At 45.2% G+C, this 19756-nt stretch overlaps 1 protein-coding gene across 4 annotated transcripts in view; it reads right to left on the bottom strand.

The window, feature by feature from the left end:
* The window catches only part of FEZ1 (fasciculation and elongation protein zeta 1), a 194723-nt gene that overhangs the window by 124674 nt on the left and 50293 nt on the right, over positions 1 to 19756 (bottom strand). For all 4 annotated transcript variants that reach the window (XM_038380981.2, XM_038380976.2, XM_043500980.1 and 1 more), the window contains exon 3: positions 13599 to 13698. In XM_038380981.2, coding sequence (XP_038236909.1) covers positions 13599 to 13698 — 100 coding nt within the window. The remainder of the gene's footprint in view (positions 1 to 13598; positions 13699 to 19756) is intronic.

Raw genomic sequence — 19756 nt, 5'->3', positions numbered from 1 at the left:
CGGGAAAAGTCCCGGACGACTGGAAAAAGGCTAATGTAGTGCCCACCTTTAAAAAGGGGAAGAAGGAGGATCCTGGGAAATACAGGCCAGTCAGCCTCACCTCAGTCCCTGGAAAAATCATGGAGCAGGTCCTCAAGGAATCAATGCTGAAGCACTTAGAGGAGAGGAAAGTGATCAGGAACAGTCAGCATGGATTCACCAAGGGCAAGTCATGCCTGACTAATCTAATTGCCTTCTATGACGAGATAACTGGCTCTGTGGATCAGGGGAAAGCAGTGGACGTGTTGTTCCTTGACTTTAGCAAAGCTTTTGACACGGTCTCTCACAGTATTCTTGCCAGCAAGTTAAAGAAGTATGGGCTGGATGAATGGACTACAAGGTGGATAGAAAGTTGGCTAGATTGTTGGGCTCAACGGGTAGTAATCAATGGCTCCATGTCTAGTTGGCAGCCGGTATCAAGTGGAGTGCACCAAGGGTCGGTCCTGGGGCCGGTTTTGTTCAATATCTTCATAAAGGATCTGGAGGATGGTGTGGATTGCACCCTCATCAAGTTTGCAGATGACACTAAATGGAGAGGAGAGGTGGATACTCTGGAGGGTAGAAATAGGACACAGAGGGCCATAGACATATTAGAGGACTGGGCCAAAAGAAATCTGATGAGGTTCAACAAGGACAAGTGAAGAGTCCTGCACTTAGGATGGAAGAATCCTATGCACCGCTACAGACTAGGGACCGAATGGCTCGGCAGCAGTTCTGCAGAAAAGGACCTAGGGGTTACAGTGGACGAGAAGCTGGATATGAGTCAACAGTGTGCCCTTGTTGCCAAGAAGGCCAATGGCATTTTGGGATGTATAAGTAGGGGCATTACCAGCAGATCGAGGGACGTGATCGTTCCCCTCTATTCAACATTGGTGAGGCCTCATCTGGAGTACTCTGTCCAGTTTTGGGCCCCACACAGTACAAGAAGGATGTGGAAAAATTGGAAAATGTCCAGCGGAGGGCAACAAAAACAATTAGGGGGCTGGAACACAGGACTTATGAGGAGAGGCTGAGGGAACTGGCATTGTTTAGTCTGCAGAAGAGAAGAATGAGGGGGGATTTGATAGCTGCTTTCAACTACCTGAAAGGGGGTTCCAAAGAGGATGGATCTAAACTGTTCTCAGTGGTAGCTGATGACAGAACAAGGAGTAATGGTCTCAAGTTGTAGTGGGGGAGGTTTAGGTTGGATATTAGGAAAAACTTTTTCACCAGGAGGGTGGTGAAACACTGGAATGTGTTACCTAGGGAGGTGGTGGAATCTCCTTCCTTAGAAGTTTTTAAGGTCAGGCTTCACAAAGCCCTGGCTGGGATGATTTAGTTGGGGATTGGTCCTGTTTTGAGCAAGGGGTTGGACTAGATGAACTCCTGAGGTCCCTTCCAACCTTGGTCCATGATCATGATAAGACAACATTTCAACCTTGGTCCAGGACCATGATAAGACAACATTTCGAGCAACCATCCCACCAGTGCAAAAGGGGGAAAGGACAACTGTTTTATTATGGTGTGTCCAGGATAAGCACAGTGGTGCCAAGTGTTGTAATGAAGAAAATCCCGCCTTAGTGTACGGAAAGCTGAGGACCAGCTGGGAGGAGTCGAGGAACCGTTAAAGGGGCTTGGGAAGGGAGCCACCTAGGCCTGCAAGATTTGGAGGCTCCATTGGAAAGAACCACACAATCCGAATCCCACCAGGATTGATAGGACCCCGAGAAGAAGTCATTGTGATGATCAAAGGGACAGAATGTAAGGTTATGCTTCACCCCAGGTCTCAGGTGACTATCATATTTCAGTCCTTTGAGGAACAGATGTTTAGGCACCTACCTATAGAGCCACTGATAGGAGTTGGCCTGTGTGGCCTCAGCATGGAGGAATACCCCTACTAAGGGTACGTCATAGTGCACCTGGAATTCCCAGAGACACTCGGTCCCCAGCCTGTAGCAGTGCATGGGATTCTTCCTTCCTAAGTGCAGGATTCTGCACTTGTCCTTGTCGAACCTCATCAGATTTCTCTTGGCCCAATCCTCCAATTTGTTTAGGTCACTCTGGACCCTATCCCTACCTTCCAGTCTATCTACCTCTCCCCCCAGCTACATGTCATCTTCAAACTTGCTGAGGGTGCAATTCATCCCATCATCCAGATCATTACTAAAGATGTTGAACAAAGCCGGCCCCAGGACTGACCCCTAGGGCACTCCACTTGATACTGGCTGCTAACTAGACATAGAGCCATTGATCGCTACCCATTGAGCCCGACAATCTAGCCAGCTTTCTATCCACCTTATAGTCCATTCTTTCAATCCATACTTTTTTAACTTGCTGGCAGGAATACTGTGGGATGTGTCCATGCTGATAGGGGCCAACTCCAGTCTCTTCAAGATACTTGCTGATTACTGCAGACAGTGAGCAGGGGACCAATACATAAACAGCTTGATGATCCACACACTTTGTGCTGCAGCCTATGGAAAAATTGAGGACACTAAAAGGGTGGTTTCAGAGTAGCAGCCGTGTTAGTCTGTATTCGCAAAAAGAAAAGGAGTACTTGTGGCACCTTAGAGACTAAAAAATTTATTAGAGCATAAGCTTTCGTGAGCTACAGCTCACTTCATCGGATGCATTACTAAAAGGGTGATGTCTGATTCACCAATAGGACCATTGAGGTATGCGAACACAGCCCCTGTGGTGGTGCCTGCAATGATAGAGAAGGAGGTTTTTGTCATAAGTACCTGTCTAAAAGGCAGTTAAAGAACATTAGCAATGGTAGAGCAGCCAGCAGGAGTGCTGATCCCCAGTGGAGACATAGCCCTACCCACTGAAGCCCAGGAAAAGGTGATTATACTGATTGCTGATGAAATATGGCACAATGTGGTTGTGAAACAAGGGCAGAAGACAGTAGACCTCTTTAAGCCTGAAACTGTTGTAAGACCCCAGTGTGAAGCTGAAGTTCCAGCAATAGAACCTTCAAAGTTTGACTTCGTAGACTCACAGTTGTCAGAGGAGTGGAAGGATCGCCTGAGGAAGAAGCTTTGCAAACTATCCAAGGTATTCGCACTGCATGAGAGGAATGTGAGATGTGCAAAAGGAGTGGAACATCCCATCAGGCTACAAAATTCACGACCCTTCAGGGAGTGATCTAGGAAGATTGCTCTCTCTGAGATGGAAGACGTACGGCATCATCTGCAGGAGTTGATTGCAAACAGCATCATTACAGAGTCCCGAAGCCCATACACCTCTCCCATTATGGTGGTCCATGAGAAGAATGGGAAAATTCGGATGTGTATTGACTACCACACGCTAAACAGGCGCACTGTAGTTGACCAGTTCACTATGCCTTGAGTACAAGATGCCTTGGACCATTTGCTGGGCAGTCAGTAGTTCTCTGTATTGGATCTCCGAAGTGGATACTACCAGATCCCTCTGGGAGCAGAAGATAAGGAGAAGACAGCTTTCATCTGTCCGTTAGGATTCTATGAGTTTGAATTACCCTTTATTTATAATAATAAATAAATTTATTTATTTATAATTATCAGTTAGCCATTACCCTCTGATCCCACCGAGGGTTAACAAAAGAAACTACAGAATTTGCTCAAGAAACTCCCTGAAAAAGCAAAAGAACAAATCTGCACAGAACCCCTGGAACCCCGACCTGGGGTATTCTATCTGCTACCCAAGATCCATAAACCTGGAAATCCTGGACGCCCCATCATCTCAGGCATTGTCTGGCTATGTAGACTCCCTCCTCAGGCCCTACGTTACCAGCACTCCCAGCTATCTTCGAGACACCACTGACTTCCTGAGGAAACTACAATCCATCGGTGATCTTCCTAAAAACACCATCCTAGCCGCTATGGATGTAGAAGCCTCTACACCGACATTCCACACAAAGATGGACTACAAGCCATCAGGAACAGTATCCCCGATAATGTCACGGCTAACCTGGTGGCTGAACTTTGTGACTTTGTCCTCACCCATAACTATTTCATATTTGGGGACAATGTATACCTTCAAATCAGCGGCACTGTGATGGATACCCGCATGGCCCCACAGTATGCCAACATTTTTATGGCTGACTTAGAACAACGCTTCCTCAGCTCTCGTCCCCTAATGCCCCTACTCCACTTGCGCTACATTGATGACATCTTCATCATCTGGACCCATGGAAAAGAAGCCCTTGAGGAATTCCACCATGATTTCAATAATTTCCATCCCACCATCAACCTCAGCCTGGACCAGTCCACACAAGAGATCCACTTCCTGGACACTATGGTGCTAATAAGAGATGGTCCCATAAACACCACCCTATACCGGAAACCTACTGACCACTATTCCTACCTACAGGCCTCTAGCTTTCATCCAGAGCACACCACACGATCCATTGTCTACAGCCAAGCTCTATGATACAACTGCATTTGCTCCAACCCCTCAGACAGAGATAAACACCTACAAGATCTCTATCACGCATTCCTACAACTACAATACCCACCTGCTGAAGTGAAGAAACAGATTGACAGAGCCAGAAGAGTACCCAGAAGTCACCTACTACAGGACAGGCCCAACAAAGAAAATAACAGAACGCCCCTAGCCATCACCTTCAGCCCCCAACTAAAACCTCTCCAATGCATCATCAAGGATCTACAACCTATCCTGAAGGATGACCCATCACTTTCACAGATCTTGGGAGACAGGCCAGTCCTTGCTTACAGACAGCCCCACAACCTGCAGCAAATACTCACCAGCAACCACACATCACACAACAGAACCACTAACCCAGGAACCTATCCTTGCAACAAAGCCCATTGCCAACTCTGTCCACATATCTATTCAGGGGACACCATCATAGGGCCTAATCACATCAGCCACACTATCAGAGGCTCGTTCACCTGCGCATCTACCAATGTGATATATGCCATCATGTGCCAGCAGTACCCCTCTGCCATGTACATTGGCCAAACTGGACAGTCTCTACGTAAAAGAATAAATGGACACAAATCAGACGTCAAGAATTATAACATTCAAAAACCAGTTGGAGAACACTTCAATCTCTCTGGTCACTCGATCACAGACCTAAGAGTGGCTATTCTTCAACAAAAAAGCTTCAAAAACAGACTCCAAGGAGAGACTGCTGAATTGGAATTAATTTGCAAACTGGATACAATTAACTTAGGCTTGAATAGAGACTGGGAATGGATGAGTCATTACACAAAGTAAAACTATTTCCCCATGGTATTTCTCCTCCCCCCCCCACCCCCCACTGTTCCTCTGATATTCTTGTTAACTGCTGGAATTAGCCTACCTGCTTGTCACCATAAAAGGTTTTCCTCCTTTCCCCCCCTGCTGTTGGTGATGGCTTATCTTAAGTGATCACTCTCCTTACAGTGTGTATGATAAACCCATTGTTTCATGTTCTCTGTGTGTGTGTATATAAATCTCTCCTCTGTTTTTTCCACCTAATGCATCCGATGAAGTGAGCTGTAGCTCACGAAAGCTTATGCTCTAATAAATTTGTTAGTCTCTAAGGTGCCACAAGTACTCCTTTTCTTTTAATGTGGGTACTAGCTAGAAAGAAAAATCCTCTCCTGGATGCTGAGCTTGTGAAGGACTGCACGTAAACACTGGAGGAGCTTTTTGCTGGAGATAAAAACAAAGATGACATTGTGAACTGTGTCCCCTGTCTGAGTCTATGGGAGGGTAAAGAATGGAGGTAGTTTACAAGGATTGTTTGTCAGTACTGCTTTCTGATGTAAAAAATGCTCTTGCAGGGGACAATTCAAGTGATTTACATGACATTGCCCAGTTATTGCTCTTTGTTAGATTTTATGATTGTGAAATTTTCAATGAAGAAATTTTGTGCTTAATACTCTAACCCTTCTGCCAGTCAGAGTTGGCAGGAAGAAGGGACAGGTTCAGAATCTTAGGGGTTCCTTAACAACAATACAACTCAAAACTGGCTTGAGCCTCCACCCAGTGATCTTGGACAATTACACACCATCCCCTGGGCACCTCTAATTGGCAATATGTCCCCTCTCGCAAGCCCAGAGTCTGAGTATAGCAAAGAAACTTTGAATGAAAGGAGGAAAGTAACCTTGCATTAAATTGGGAAAGCACCACAAAGAGGGTTCATAAACATAAACTATGAGCAAAAGCAAGTAAGTTGGGCAGTGTCCTTTTCCCTCAAGTTCTTAAGTCCAGCTACCAAAACTCCCTTTAATGTGCCCGTCCCTTCTCTGCACCCCACTCACAGTTGTTGTCCTTGATCAGTGCACACCTAGAGTTCAGAGGTGCATGTACAGAGTTCACCTCCCATCCTGGGTGAAGTGGGGTTAAGAAGGCAACTTACTTGCTCAGCTACCTGGGAATTCGCTCTTAGCACTTCTCTGCCAGGCACCTTGCTGGCTGATCACGGTGTCTCTCTGTCGGGCTACACTCCAGTCCTCTCCACCAGCTGCCGCACTGGCCAATCACCATGCCTCTCCACCACCCAATCACCGTGCTTCTCTGCGGGGCTCCGCTCCCATCGTCTCTGCTAGCCACCTTGCCAGCCAATCACTGCACCTCTTCACCAGTTGTCCTGCCAGCCAATCAGCCAGATGTCTTCAGGTCCCCCCACTTGACACCCCTCTCAGAGGTTAGTGGGGGAACCTCAATGCTGGTGCACACTGGGCAGTCTCTTGCATCAGAGACACTGTCCCAAAGTAGATCTAATCCTTAGACCTAAGCAGCAATGATTTTAGCTCTCTGGTGTGTAGCAAGACTTTACATTGAGTCTTAATCAGCTTTGTTATTACACAATCATATAGGAAGGATCAAATGGTGTCTGGGACCCTTGGGCAGAGCGCACACTACCAGGTATAAGCATTCACCTGTCCCCACCCTCTCCAAACTCACTGGGCTTTGGAACCCATGTCCCCTGCCTACTGAGTGCCGTTTAGTTGAGGGTGAATCCCTCAATCAGAGTACACCGAGCACAGTTCTGCTGCCCTTGATTCACACAACAAGGATAACAACTCTTTATAACTCTGATCACAGTACAAGGAGACTGGGGATCCAACATGAGCCAAAAGTGATCATTTGGGCAAGCAGTCCTATCATGCTGTGCTCTTAGGCAGGGTGGATGTGCCCATGTAAACAAGATCAGCTTCTGAAGTCCTCTTCCACACGTCATCACTAGATGTCAGGGGAGAGTTCATTCAGACTCTGCTTACATCCTCCCCCTGCCAAGAATTTGTTGGCTCGACAAATCACAGTGCATATTATACCAAATTCATTAGTTCCCCCTGAAGGGCCTCAGGAAACTTACTGTGGCTTTGACAAGCCTGTGAGCTAAGTGTGTTGGTTCGTCACTAGCCATCCTAAGTGCATCATAAGTTAACTGGTTTGTTGGCCTTGTAACCTTGCCCAGTCGATTGAGAGTGGGCATTGCAGGGGCAAGGGGGACAGCTTCTTGCGCGACAGATGGTGCAGGTTACTTTGAGAGTCCCTCAATTACTGGCATAGGTCCTTGCATCTCTGATTCTAATAGTGGAAGGTCCAAGGCACCCAGGACACCTTCCACCTGTATGTCTCCACTGTCCTAGATGTGTCATTGCAGGGCAGTCTCATTGGTAGCACAGGTGTGCCAGCAACGGGCCTAAATACTTCCGCCATGGGGTTTAGGGCTGAAGAGGTGGAGCTCTCCCTTAGTTCAGCTGATAGAGGTTGAAATCTTGTCTCCATCCTAGGATACACCTTGGTAGTGTCTTCCTCCTCAGACTCAGATGTGCTGATTAGGGATAGGTTAGCCCCAGGGGGCCCACTGTCTATTTTGGATGGTGGCTTTGGTCAAGCACTTTTGTTCTGTCCAATTTGCCATGTTGTGGTCCATTTCATAAGGGGTGCCTACCAATTCCCCCGCAGGGAGTAAAAAGTTTCTATGTACTGACTTTATTTGCCCTGGCCCCAATTCGGGTTTAATCTTGTAGTTTAATCTCCCAGTTTTTCCACCACGAGGTAAGGTATTCCTTTCCATTTGTTGGCTATCTTGTGTTTGCCATCAATACCCAAATTTCTCAGCAGAACTCTATCCCGCTGGCTGGAGCTTCTACAAATGCACCCGAGCATCATACCAATGTTTGTTACGGTCTGAGTTTTTCCAAGCTGCAGACGTAGCTAAGCGATAAGCATCCCACAGATTTTCTCTTAGGCCTTGTCTCTACTGCCACTTTCAGCGCTGCAACTTTCTCACTCAGGGGTTTAAAAAAATACAAGTTTCAGCACTGTAACGTAGCAGTGTAGATAGTGCTTCTCCCAGCACTGGTAGCTACTCCCCTTGTGGAGGTGGGATTTTTATAGCACTGGGCGAGCTCTGTCCCAGTGCTGGTGCTGCGACTACACAGCCACATTAAAGTGCTTCTGTGGCAGCCCGGCTGCGGCAGTGCTTTAATGTTGCTAGTGAAGACGTGCCCTTAGTCGGGATACACACTGCTGATGAGTCTCATAGCTATCTCCATCCTCTGATACGCCAAAGCACCAGTCTGTGGGTAATCTTGGTTCTCACCCAAACATCGGTAGTGTATCATGAATTTCAATATCTTGCAGCTGGGCTTCTTGCCCGGCAGCTGCATTGAGCATGGGCAATGGAGATTGGTCCAACACAGTATAGTTCACTGAGGCAGCTGGCACGCTTTCAGATGGCACGCAGACCCGGAGCTTTTGCAACAACCCAGGAAGACTCTCATGGGCCTCTGGCTCTCGACAACTCACACTGCAAATAGCTCTCACTCCATCCATAGGTATCACAGCAACTTCTGATGCCTGTGAATGCTGGGACAATGCATCCACATCTGCACTGCTTCTCCCTCATTGGTACTGAATGCTGAACTCATAACTAGCCAGGGTGGCTACCCATCTCTGCCCTGTAGCATCCAGCTTAGCACCTGTTAACACATAAATCGATGGATTGTTGTCTGTCCACACTTGATACTGAGCACCATACAAGTAGTCTCAAAATTTCTCAGTGATGGCTCATTTTAAGGTCAAGCACTCCAGCTTGTGGATGGGGTAGTGAGTTTCACTATAAGACACGCCTTGGGTGGCAAAGGCTTCAGGTTTACATTTGCCTTCCACTTCCTGGTACAGGACTGCTCCCAGACCCTCCAAACTGGCATCAGTATGCAGGATAAACAGCTTGCTTGGATCTGCAAAAACTAGGACTGGAGGATGAGTTAGGCAATTAATGATTTCCTGAAAAGCCCTTTCACATCTCTCATCCCATCATGGTCCAAATGGTTCTCAGGGGCCATAGTGTCTCTGCTCAGGAGGCTTTTGGGACCTCCCCTTATTCTTGATCTTAGATTTGTTCTTGCTGGACTGGTACCTCTGGGTAAGATCATTCAGGGGTTTTACAATGGGAGCATAGTTCTTGACAAAACTAAATCCAAGAAAGGTCTGTAATTACTTGGGCGTGGCCATGTAGTGAGCCCATCTGTTTTGTCAGGATCAGTACTACCACCCTTTGAGACACGTTACCCACATACAGAGGTGAAAGTAAGCCGGTATGGTCTGGTACTGCGTACCGGCAAGAGTCAGTGTGCCATGCCGGACCGGACCGGCTTCCCCAGCCTGGTGCTTTAAAGGGCCCTGAGCTCCCTGCAGTGGCCGGGGCCCTGGGCCCTTTAAAGCACCACCCGAGCCCCACTGCTGGAGCCCCTGTGGTAGCGGTGGCAGGGCTCTGGCAGTGATTTAAAGGGCCCGGACCTCCGCTTTGGCAGCGGCGGCTGGGACCCTTTAAATTGCCCCTGAGCCCTGGGTCTCCCAGCTGCTTCTGAAGCTGCGAGCTCTGGGGGTGATTTAAAGGCTTGGGGGCTCGCAGCCGGAGCCCTGGGGCCTTTAAATCTGGATGTAAAGGCCCCGCCTCTTCCAGTCAAGGCCCCGCCCCGTGCTCAGGACTCTGAAGTACCGGTAAATCCTTTGTTACTTTCACCCTGCCCACATAATTCACCAAGTTTCTGCAGAACTGGCATTTGTCAATTGAAAGCTTCAGCCCATAGGCTTCCAACCGATCTAGAACTTTAAAAAGCCTTTCTTCATGCTCCTCCAAGGTCCTTCCAAACACAATCAGGTCATCCAAATAAACACCTGCAGTAAGTCCATGTCTTTTGCAACTTTCTCCATAAGATGTCGAAACATGGCTGGTGATCCAGAAATCCCTTGGGGCATGCATTCAAACTGATAAAAAGAAAAGGAGTACTTGTGGCACCTTAGAGACTAACAAATTTATTAGAGCATAAACTTTCATGAGCTACAGCTCACTTCATTGGATGCATTCAGTGGAAAATACAGTGGGGAGATTTATATACACATACAGAGAACCTGAAACAATGGGTTTTATGATACACACTGTAAGGAGAGTGATCACTTAAGATGAGCCATCACCAGCGGGGGGTGACGATGGCTCGTCCTTCTCTCAGATCTTGGGAGATAGATCAGTCCTTACTTACAGACAGCCCCCCAATCTGAAGCAAATACTCACCAGCAACCACACACCACACAACAGAACCACTAACCCAGGAACCTATCCTTGCAACAAAGCCCGTTGCCAACTCTGTCAACTCTGTCCACATATCTATTCAGGGGATACCATCATAGGGCCTAATCACATCAGCCACACTATCAGAGGCTCGTTCACCTGCGCATCTACCAATGTGATCTATGCCATCATGTGCCAGCAATGCCCCTCTGCCATGTACATTGGCCAAACTGGACAGTCTCTACGTAAAAGAATGAATGGACACAAATCAGACGTCAAGAATTATAACATTCAAAAACCAGTTGGAGAACACTTCAATCTCTCTGGTCACTCGATCACAGACCTAAGAGTGGCTATCCTTCAACAAAAAAGCTTCAAAAACAGACTCCAACGAGAGACTGCTGAATTGGAATTAATTTGCAAACTGGATACAATTAACTTAGGCTTGAATAGAGACTGGGAATGGATGAGTCATTACACAAAGTAAAACTATTTCCCCATGAAAAGAAAAGGAGTACTTGTGGCACCTTAGAGACTAACAAATTTATTAGAGCATAAGCTTTCGTGAGCTACAGCTCACTTCATCGGATGCATGTAGCTCACGAAAGCTTATGCTCTAATAAATTTGTTAGTCTCTAAGGTGCCACAAGTACTCCTTTTCTTTTTGCGAATACAGACTAACACGGCTGCTACTCTGAAACCTGTATTTCCCCATGGTATTTCTCCCTCCCACCCACTCCACTGTTCCTCTGATATTCTTGTTAACTGCTGGAATTAGCCTACCTTGCTTGTCACCATGGAAGGTTTTCCTCCTTTCCCCCCCCTGCTGTGGGTGATGGCTTATCTTAAGTGATCACTCTCCTTACAGTGTGTATGATAAACCCATTGTTTCATGTTCTCTGTGTGTGTGTATATAAATCTCTCCTCTGTTTTTTCCACCTAATGCATCCGATGAAGTGAGCTGTGGCTCACGAAAGCTTATGCTCTAATAAATTTGTTAGTCTCTAAGGTGCCACAAGTACTCCTTTTCTTTCTGATATTCTTGTTAACTGCTGGAATTAGCCTACCTTGCTTGTCACCATGAAAGGTTTTCCTCCTTTTCCCCCCCCTGCTGCTGGTGATGGCTTATCTTAAGTGATCACTCTCCTTTACAGTGTGTATGATAAACCCATTGTTTCATGTTCTCTGTGTGTGTGTATATAAATCTCTCCTCTGCTTTTTCCACCAAATGCATCCGATGAAGTGAGCTGTAGCTCACGAAAGCTTATGCTCTAATAAATTTGTTAGTCTCTAAGGTGCCACAAGTACTCCTTTTCTTTTTGCGAATACAGACTAACACGGCTGCTACTCTGAAACACATTAAAAGAGAAGCAGCTGCTGCTTTTCCCTCTGTAATTGCTGATGTTGTGAGAATGACATTTGAAGTTTAATGCAAAGACTTGCAGTCTTGCAACGCTGCCAGGAGGACTGGCCACAGTGAAATTACAGTGCTTTGATTCAAAGTGGCACCTCACCACGAAGGCCTTACAGAGGGATACCGTGGTTTGGCATATTAACCACAATGGTTTTGCATTTAAATGGCGTGGTACAATAAAAAGAAAACCCGCTGTTCAGTTTGGATTAAAAACTCAGGTTTCACAGTTGGCTTTGCGACATTTACTCTCACTCGCTTTCACTTTTTGCTCCATTTCCATCTTTAATGAAAAAACGGTGGTGGCCAGGGTCAGCCTTCGGGGAAATGGTGTCCTAGGTGTACTTGTATTTTGGCACCTTTCTTTGAGTTCAGCCCCAAGCGCCGGGGCTTGAGCCACCAGCACCAAGCAGCAGGCCTAGGTGTTGGGGAGGGCAGGGCCAGGGGGCTTGGGCCAGCCCAGCATGGCATGGCCCAGGGATGGAGTATGACCTTCACCCCCGACTCCCCTCAGCAGGCCACCCAGCAACCAAAAATTGTAACTCAAAACGTCTGAAAATCACTCAGGGTGCAGGGAGGGGTTAGCTAGGGGCTGTGTGTCGGGAGAGGTGTAACTCAGGGTGCAGGGAGGGGTTAGCTAGGGGCTGTGTGCCGGGAGGGGTGTAACTCAGGGTGCAGGGAGGGGTTAGCTAGGGGCTGTGTGTCTGGAGAGGTGTAACTCAGGGTGCAGGGAGGGGTTAGCTAGGGGCTGTGTGCCTGGAGCGGTGTAGCTCAGGGTGCAGAGAGGGGTTAGCTAGGGGCTGTGTGTCGGGAGAGGTGTAACTCAGGGTGCAGAGAGGGGTTAGCTAGGGGCTGTGTGCCAGGAGGGATGTAACTCAGGGTTCAGCCATTTTTAGGTTGTCTGTTCTGGTTCAAAACGTCACTATGTCAAAAACCTTTTAATCAAAAATGTGCAAATTTCTGTTCTGCCCAATCTTGTGAATCTAAACTCTTTGGAATTTTTCATTCTGTGAACATTTTTGATATTTTAGTTTTTTGTTCTAATTCTGAACAGAAACAAATTTTGAAATATCAAAATTCACTATGGAATAAAAATTGCATTTTTGACCAGCTCTAGAAACAAGAGCACTACAGCAACCCTAGAACCTCTGAAGCACCAGGCCAGCTGAGCTCCCTGCAGTGCTCTGTGATGTGCCGTATACATTAGCAATCACTAGCTGCTTTGTTCAGTAGGCTGGCAAGTCTGTGCTCTACATTGTTCTAACTGTGCCATGGTGGAAGGTGGTACAAACATCCTCAATATCACTCTCAAACAAACAACAGCCTAGCTGACTAAATCCCCATTACATACATATAAGGCTGTTTCATTTATAGTTCCACATTACATATGCTTTTCAATTAACAAGAGAGGGTGACCTAAATTCATGCAGTTTGTGAGAGATCTGTTCCAATCTCTGGCAGGCACTCCCTTCTCACATTCTATTATTCCTATTTCTCAGAATGGCTGCTGGACATTATATCATTTTATGCATTTACAGTCTTCCTTTATCAAACTGCAAGTGGTGTCCCAGAACATGTTAGGTTTTTTGTTTTTTGTTTTTTTGTTTTTTTTTTTTACAAGTAATGCAAAAAATAAAGTCTGGGAAGTACCTCTGAGTCAGAAATATTGCCATTCAACACCTCGATATCGGGGTCCCTCCAATCCTCAGTGATCGATGGGATGTAATTGTCTGTTAAAGCATCCCAAACCCTGAAAGTAGAAAAACATGTTAATAGCTGTCAGGTGGATCCAACCCCTGCCTAAAGGAAAGAAAGAATTGTCTCAGCATGCTCTGCTCAAAACAGCCCTGAAACAACATTCATAGATTCATAGATTTTAAAGCCAGAAAGGATAAGTATGACCATTTAGTCTGACCGCCTGCATAACACAGGCCAGAGAACCTCAGCCAATAATTTCTGCATCAAGCATAACTTCAACCATAACTTCTGTTTGAGCTATAGCATATTTTAGAAAGATATACAGTCTTGATTTGAACATTTCAGAGATTGAGAAACCAATTGTTGATTATCCTCGCTGTTAAAAAAAACTGTGTCTTATTTCTAGTCTGAATTTGTCTAGCTTCCACTTCCAACCATTGGACCTTGTTCTGCCTTTGTCTGCTAGTTTAAGGAGCCCTCTGCTCTCAGAAATCTCTTTCCCCTGTAGGTACTTGTAGACTGTCATCAAGTCACCTCTTAACCTTCTCTTGGATAGACTAAATAGATTGATGTTCTTTAGTCTCCTATTACAACACAGGGTTTCCAGACCTCAGATTATTCTTATAGCTCTTTTTTGAACCCTTTCCAATTTTTCAACATTAGAGAGACAAGACCATGAAGGAAATGGGAATACCAATGCACCAGCTACTACATTCTGTGTGGCTGAATGACCAAAGCAGCAGCAAAATCAGTTCCTTCGGAACAAGGATTTAAATAGCCAAGAACTGGCCTCGCAAGCTGCAGCAATTAATGCAATTTCTGACTCCACTCCCTCTAGATCCAGCCAAAAATCAGCTACTGACAAGAGGATTTTTAAGTATTAAGAGTTTTGCAGCACAGGTGAAACTATTACAGAGAGCTCTCTTTAGTCAAACAGACCGGTAGTTACAGTCTGCTCAAAAAAGGAATGAGGGGAAAAAATAGCACTTTAGACCAAACAAAATGGCTGCAGCCAGACCCCAGGTCCAAGGCACTGAAGCAACAGAATCAACAACTACCACTACTACCACAATGGCAATAGGGATAGTAGAAGTTATTGATGAAAATATGATGATTGTGATAGGGAAAAAATGGGAAATAGTGTGTTCCTCACTGCAAGCTATTCTGGATGGCCAACAACAATGACAAATGGACTGAACTTCAAGGGGAGCTGAGATAGGGAATGGCTGTGGCTCACCCCAACCCCCCGGACAGCTCTCTGAATTATGGCTTTCCTCCTTGCTGTCTACTTTTGCAAACTAATTTAAATTGAAAACACAGTAGGCCACTCCCCTCCAGCTGATAATAATTGACCATGCTCTATTGTAATTAGACTGCATATCTATAAGAATATACAAGCAATTTCAAAGGTAATTTAAGAAGAAAGAGGAGGGTCTCTTTTGCCTGTGTCTTGTCTGGAGATCTAGCTATATATGTGTTATATGCATAAAATGCAGGAGGCTCACTGAGACATGAGAACATGCACAGCACAGTTAGAACATTCAGAAAATTAATGGGGAAGTGTTTAACAAGTACCTCTGGGCACGTATAAATGGTGATTTTGTGAGATTTATAACAGACAAATCTGGACAGATTTTCAATAGCGCAACACCTGTGACCTAAGAACTGTCCCTTGCCAAATTTCAAACATCTGTTAAAAACAAATGGAGGCAAGAGATCTGTCCATGGAAATGGTTGGGAAAATATTTAACATTGACAAAACAACTTACTCTTCAATAATCTTGTTTTCAGAAACAACTGAATCATTTTTTGCTGAAACATTCAAAAAAACTCAATCTTGGCACGCACCCAGAGTAGAAATTTTCAGCGTGAAGCATTCAAGTTTGGCCAAGTGATAAGTAAATGAAAACAGAGGTTTCAACAAAAAGTGCTAGACAACTTTATCTACTGCTATTGCTACCGTAATATGAAGAAAGATTAAAAAGACCAGGACTTTTCAGCTTGGAAAAGAGATGACTGGGGGATATATGATAGAGGTCTATCAAATCATGAATGGTGTGGAGAAAGTGAATAAGGAAGTGTTATTTATTCCTTCACATAACACAAGAATGAGGGGTCACCCAATGAAATTAACAGGCAGAGATTTAAAAGAAGCAAAAGGAAGTACTTCTTCACACAACACACAGTCAACCTGTGGAACTCATTGTCAGGAGAAGTTGTGAAGGCAAAAATGATAATGGAGTTCAAAAAAGAATTACATAAATTCATGGAGGACAGGTCCATCAATGGCTATTAGCCAAGAAGGTCAGGAACAAAACCCCATGCTCTGGGTGTCCCTAGCCTCTGACTGCCAAAAACAGGACCGGACAACAGGGGATGGATCATTTGATGATTGCCTGTTATATTCATTCCATCTGAAGCACCTGGCATTGGCCGCTGTCAGAAGACAGGATAGTGGGCTAGATGGACCACTGGTCTGACCTAGTATGGCCGTTCTTATATAGGAGAACTGAAACAAATAGAAGGGAATATGTCTCTGAATTTCTAGCCAGTCTAAAACCGCCTCTTCCTATATTCTCTGTTCAAAGTTCAAAGAGCACTTAGAAATCATTTTGGTTAAGCAGCCCCAAATGGAGAGGCTACGTGCAGGTGAAGGACGTGAACCTGGGGAGAGTCCTGGATACAGCATTCGACTAGGATAGGGATTAGGCTCCCAATGTCAAAGCACTAATCTTCCTTGAGTGCTGGCCACCCAGCTACTCAGGGCACTCCCATTGAATCGCAGACTTAGGGCTGCTCAACATTAGAAGTTCAGTTGATCCAGCTATGTCATTCAGGGTTTTGAAAAATTCACCCCTTATCTATTCCCATTTTCCTTCCATTCCCTTTGTGTCACTCATTTTTGCCCCTTCTGTTTTCACCATAGTACCACCACTCCCGCCCCGCAAGAGGCAGAGGCAGTCTTAAGGTCCTCTCATGCAGTTCAGGAAGCTCCGATGGAAATGTCACAGTCCATGCACACTGTTGGCCCCCATCACACCTGCCCTGCTAGGGGCTATGGCCACAGAACCAGTGTCAAAACAGCAACTGAAATTTTTTAAAAATCGGAGCCTATGGTCAGGTGCCTGAATATGCTTCTTAAGATATTGATCACTGCCTCTCACATGAGTTGCCTCCTTTCATAGATCTACATGGCACGCAGAATAAGCAGGACACAAATGCTCCAGTAATAATACTACTTACTCTTTCTTATATAGCACTTTTCATCAGTAGATCTCAAAGAGCTTTACAAGGAGGTCAGTGTTATTATCACTCTGTTACAAATAGGGAAACTGAGGCACGGTGCAGTGACTTGCCTAAAGTCACCCAACAGTACAGTCACAAATTTAACTTAGGACTCCTGAGTCCCAATCCACTGCCCTATCCACTAGGCAACACTGCCTCTCCCAGTACCACTGCTCAATGGGGTTTTTTTGCTAAAACATGGAAGTTTAAGAATTTTTGGGACCTATAAAGCCAGCATGAACCCATGGCTGGAAGTGAATCTGTGTCTAGTCACCATGCCACCAGGTATATTTCCTAAATGGGAAGACATGATGAAGTTTCTAAAATTTGGCCTGTCCCAAATCCCAGTATTCACTGAAAAATACAGTTTTGAGTGTCCCAAAACTGTTGACAAATCTGGGTCGAGTTCACAGAATTCTTTTGACTGAACCAAAAAAATTCAATTGTTTTGGTAATGTCAAAACAAAATAGCCTGATGGTTTGGACAGTAGGCTATAGGTGGTCAAAGTTAAAAGCTGTTTCTGTGAGAAAGGTTAATGGTGCATAGGCAGTGCACTGCAATGATAAGGTGCTTCTGGAGACTTTGAGGTCTACTTATTGCTAGTAAATATTTATAGCACAGTAGCACCAAAAGGCACCAATCACAGAATCGGGCTGCACTGTGCTAAGAGATGTAAAGACAGTTACCGTTCTGTGGTTTGCTGTGGAAGTGCTATCTTAATTCTGAACTTCTGGGTTTCTAACATGTTTTTAACTCTAATACTCCTGAAAGGCAACACAGACTAAAACACTGATGTGTACGACGGATCCACAGGGTACAACATGAACTGTGGGAAAACTGCCCCCTTAACTCTCCAGCCTGAGCTCTCTCTCACAATGTTATGCTGGTGACAAGCCACAAACCCCTCCAGGTGCCTGCTCTCACACAGCCTTTACCATATAGAGACAAAGTGAGTGAAGTTGCATGAATGCTCTCCAAGCCACTCATGAACTGTATACAGGGAGATGCCAGCATATTTCCCCAGACTCAATCTTGTACACCAGAAATGTCCTGTCTTACACTGCTCAAGATCTTCTCATGAACAGCACAAGTTCACTGATTAGTTTGCCACTTTGCCAAAAGATAGTGGACATGTACCAGCTTTTGTAATCTGACCAGATTCCCCAAGCACTTTAGACAAACTCCCTGGTTAAAATAAAACATTAAAATAAGATTATTAACAGAAGAAAGAAAGATCAATTTAAATGATTATAAGTGTTAGGCATACAGGTCATAGATTGTTATATAAGAAATAATAAATAAAATTTCAGCCTAAATCCTGAACTTTATCAGACTAAGCAAGATTTGCATGAAACAGTTTTTCTCACCCTATTGGATGCTACAAGCATCTCATAGTTCTTAATATATAGGCTGAATTTCCTTCTCAGTCTGGGACCAGTCTCCTCAGTCCAAAGTCTTTATCTTCCCAGTGATCTTGTTGGCTTCAGAGTAGGTGGGGGAAGAGAGATGTGGTCTCATGATGCCACTGTCCCTTATTTTATACTCTCAATTCATGTCCCAAGAAAGATACTGGCCCAGACATGTTTCAGAGTAGCAGCCGTGTTAGTCTGTTTTCGCAAAAAGAAAAGGAGTACTTGTGGCACCTGAGAGACTAACAAATTTATTTGAGCATAAGCTTTCGTGACATGTCCTGGTGGACCTTGCTGAGTCACAGAGTTAAGCAATCTCCATTGTGTGGTGCTTGCACAGCTGTCTCCTATTGAATTATAAGTCTCTTATTTACAATTGTGTCCAGTTTTGGACCCCACACTACAAGAAGGATGTGGAAAAATTGGAAAGAGTCCAGCGGAGGGCAACAAAAATTATTAGGCGACTGGAACCATGACTTATGAGGAGAGGCTGAGGGAACTGGGATTGTTTAGTTTGCAGAAGAGAAGAATGAGGGGGGATTTGATAGCTGCTTTCAACTGCCTGAAAGGGGGTTCCAAAGAGGATGGATCGAGACTGTTCTCAGTGGTAGCTGATGACAGAACAAGGAGTAATGGTCTCAAGTTGCAGTGGGGAGGTTTAGGTTGGATATTAGGAAGAACTTTTTCACTAGGAGGGTGGTGAAAAACTGGAATGGGTTACCTAGGGAGGTGGTGGAATCTCCTTCCTTAGAAGTTTTTAAGGTCAGGCTTGACAAAGCCCTGGCTGGGATGATTTAGTTGGGGATTGGTCCTGCTTTGAGCAGGGGGTTGGACTAGATACCTCCTGAGGTCCCTTCCAACCCTGATATTCTATGATTCTATGAATTCCCCTGCTGCTCAGTTGTCATTTATCACCTGCCTGGGTGTGGGTCACAACCATTGTTACCATGGGAGAGCCAGCAGTGGGCGTCTCCCAGATTCACAACGTATTTAAATAACAACCATATAGCAAAATCTTATAACTTCATGCACAATAACGATATACATATTTTGACAGGATAATGAGTTTCAGCAGTCATGACCATTCATATGATACCTTACATGACATCCTTTGTATGACATATCACAACTATATACAAATGATGACCTATGGGGGTTACCACAAGGTGCTATTTTGAGGTACAGTGCATCAGAGTGGGCACGTACCTTTGCATTGCCTTAGCAACATTTTCTGTGTGGGAAATTCCTTAATTTTTTTAAGATCCTAATATACAACTGGGCAGTGCAGGGGCTTTGTGGAGCATTCTTTAGTGCATTTCATAAGAGTCACAGGAGGAGAGCCCCTTGTACTTCCATCAAGATCTATCCAGGTCTTAGAGACTGACCCACTGACCAAACTGCCAAAAGTAACTAAA

Source organism: Dermochelys coriacea, chromosome 22 (genome assembly GCF_009764565.3).
Source record: "Dermochelys coriacea isolate rDerCor1 chromosome 22, rDerCor1.pri.v4, whole genome shotgun sequence".
Classification (NCBI taxonomy): Eukaryota; Metazoa; Chordata; order Testudines; family Dermochelyidae; genus Dermochelys; species Dermochelys coriacea.
The sequence above is the reverse complement of the archived record's forward strand: the minus strand, read 5'-3'. Positions and strand labels throughout refer to the sequence as shown.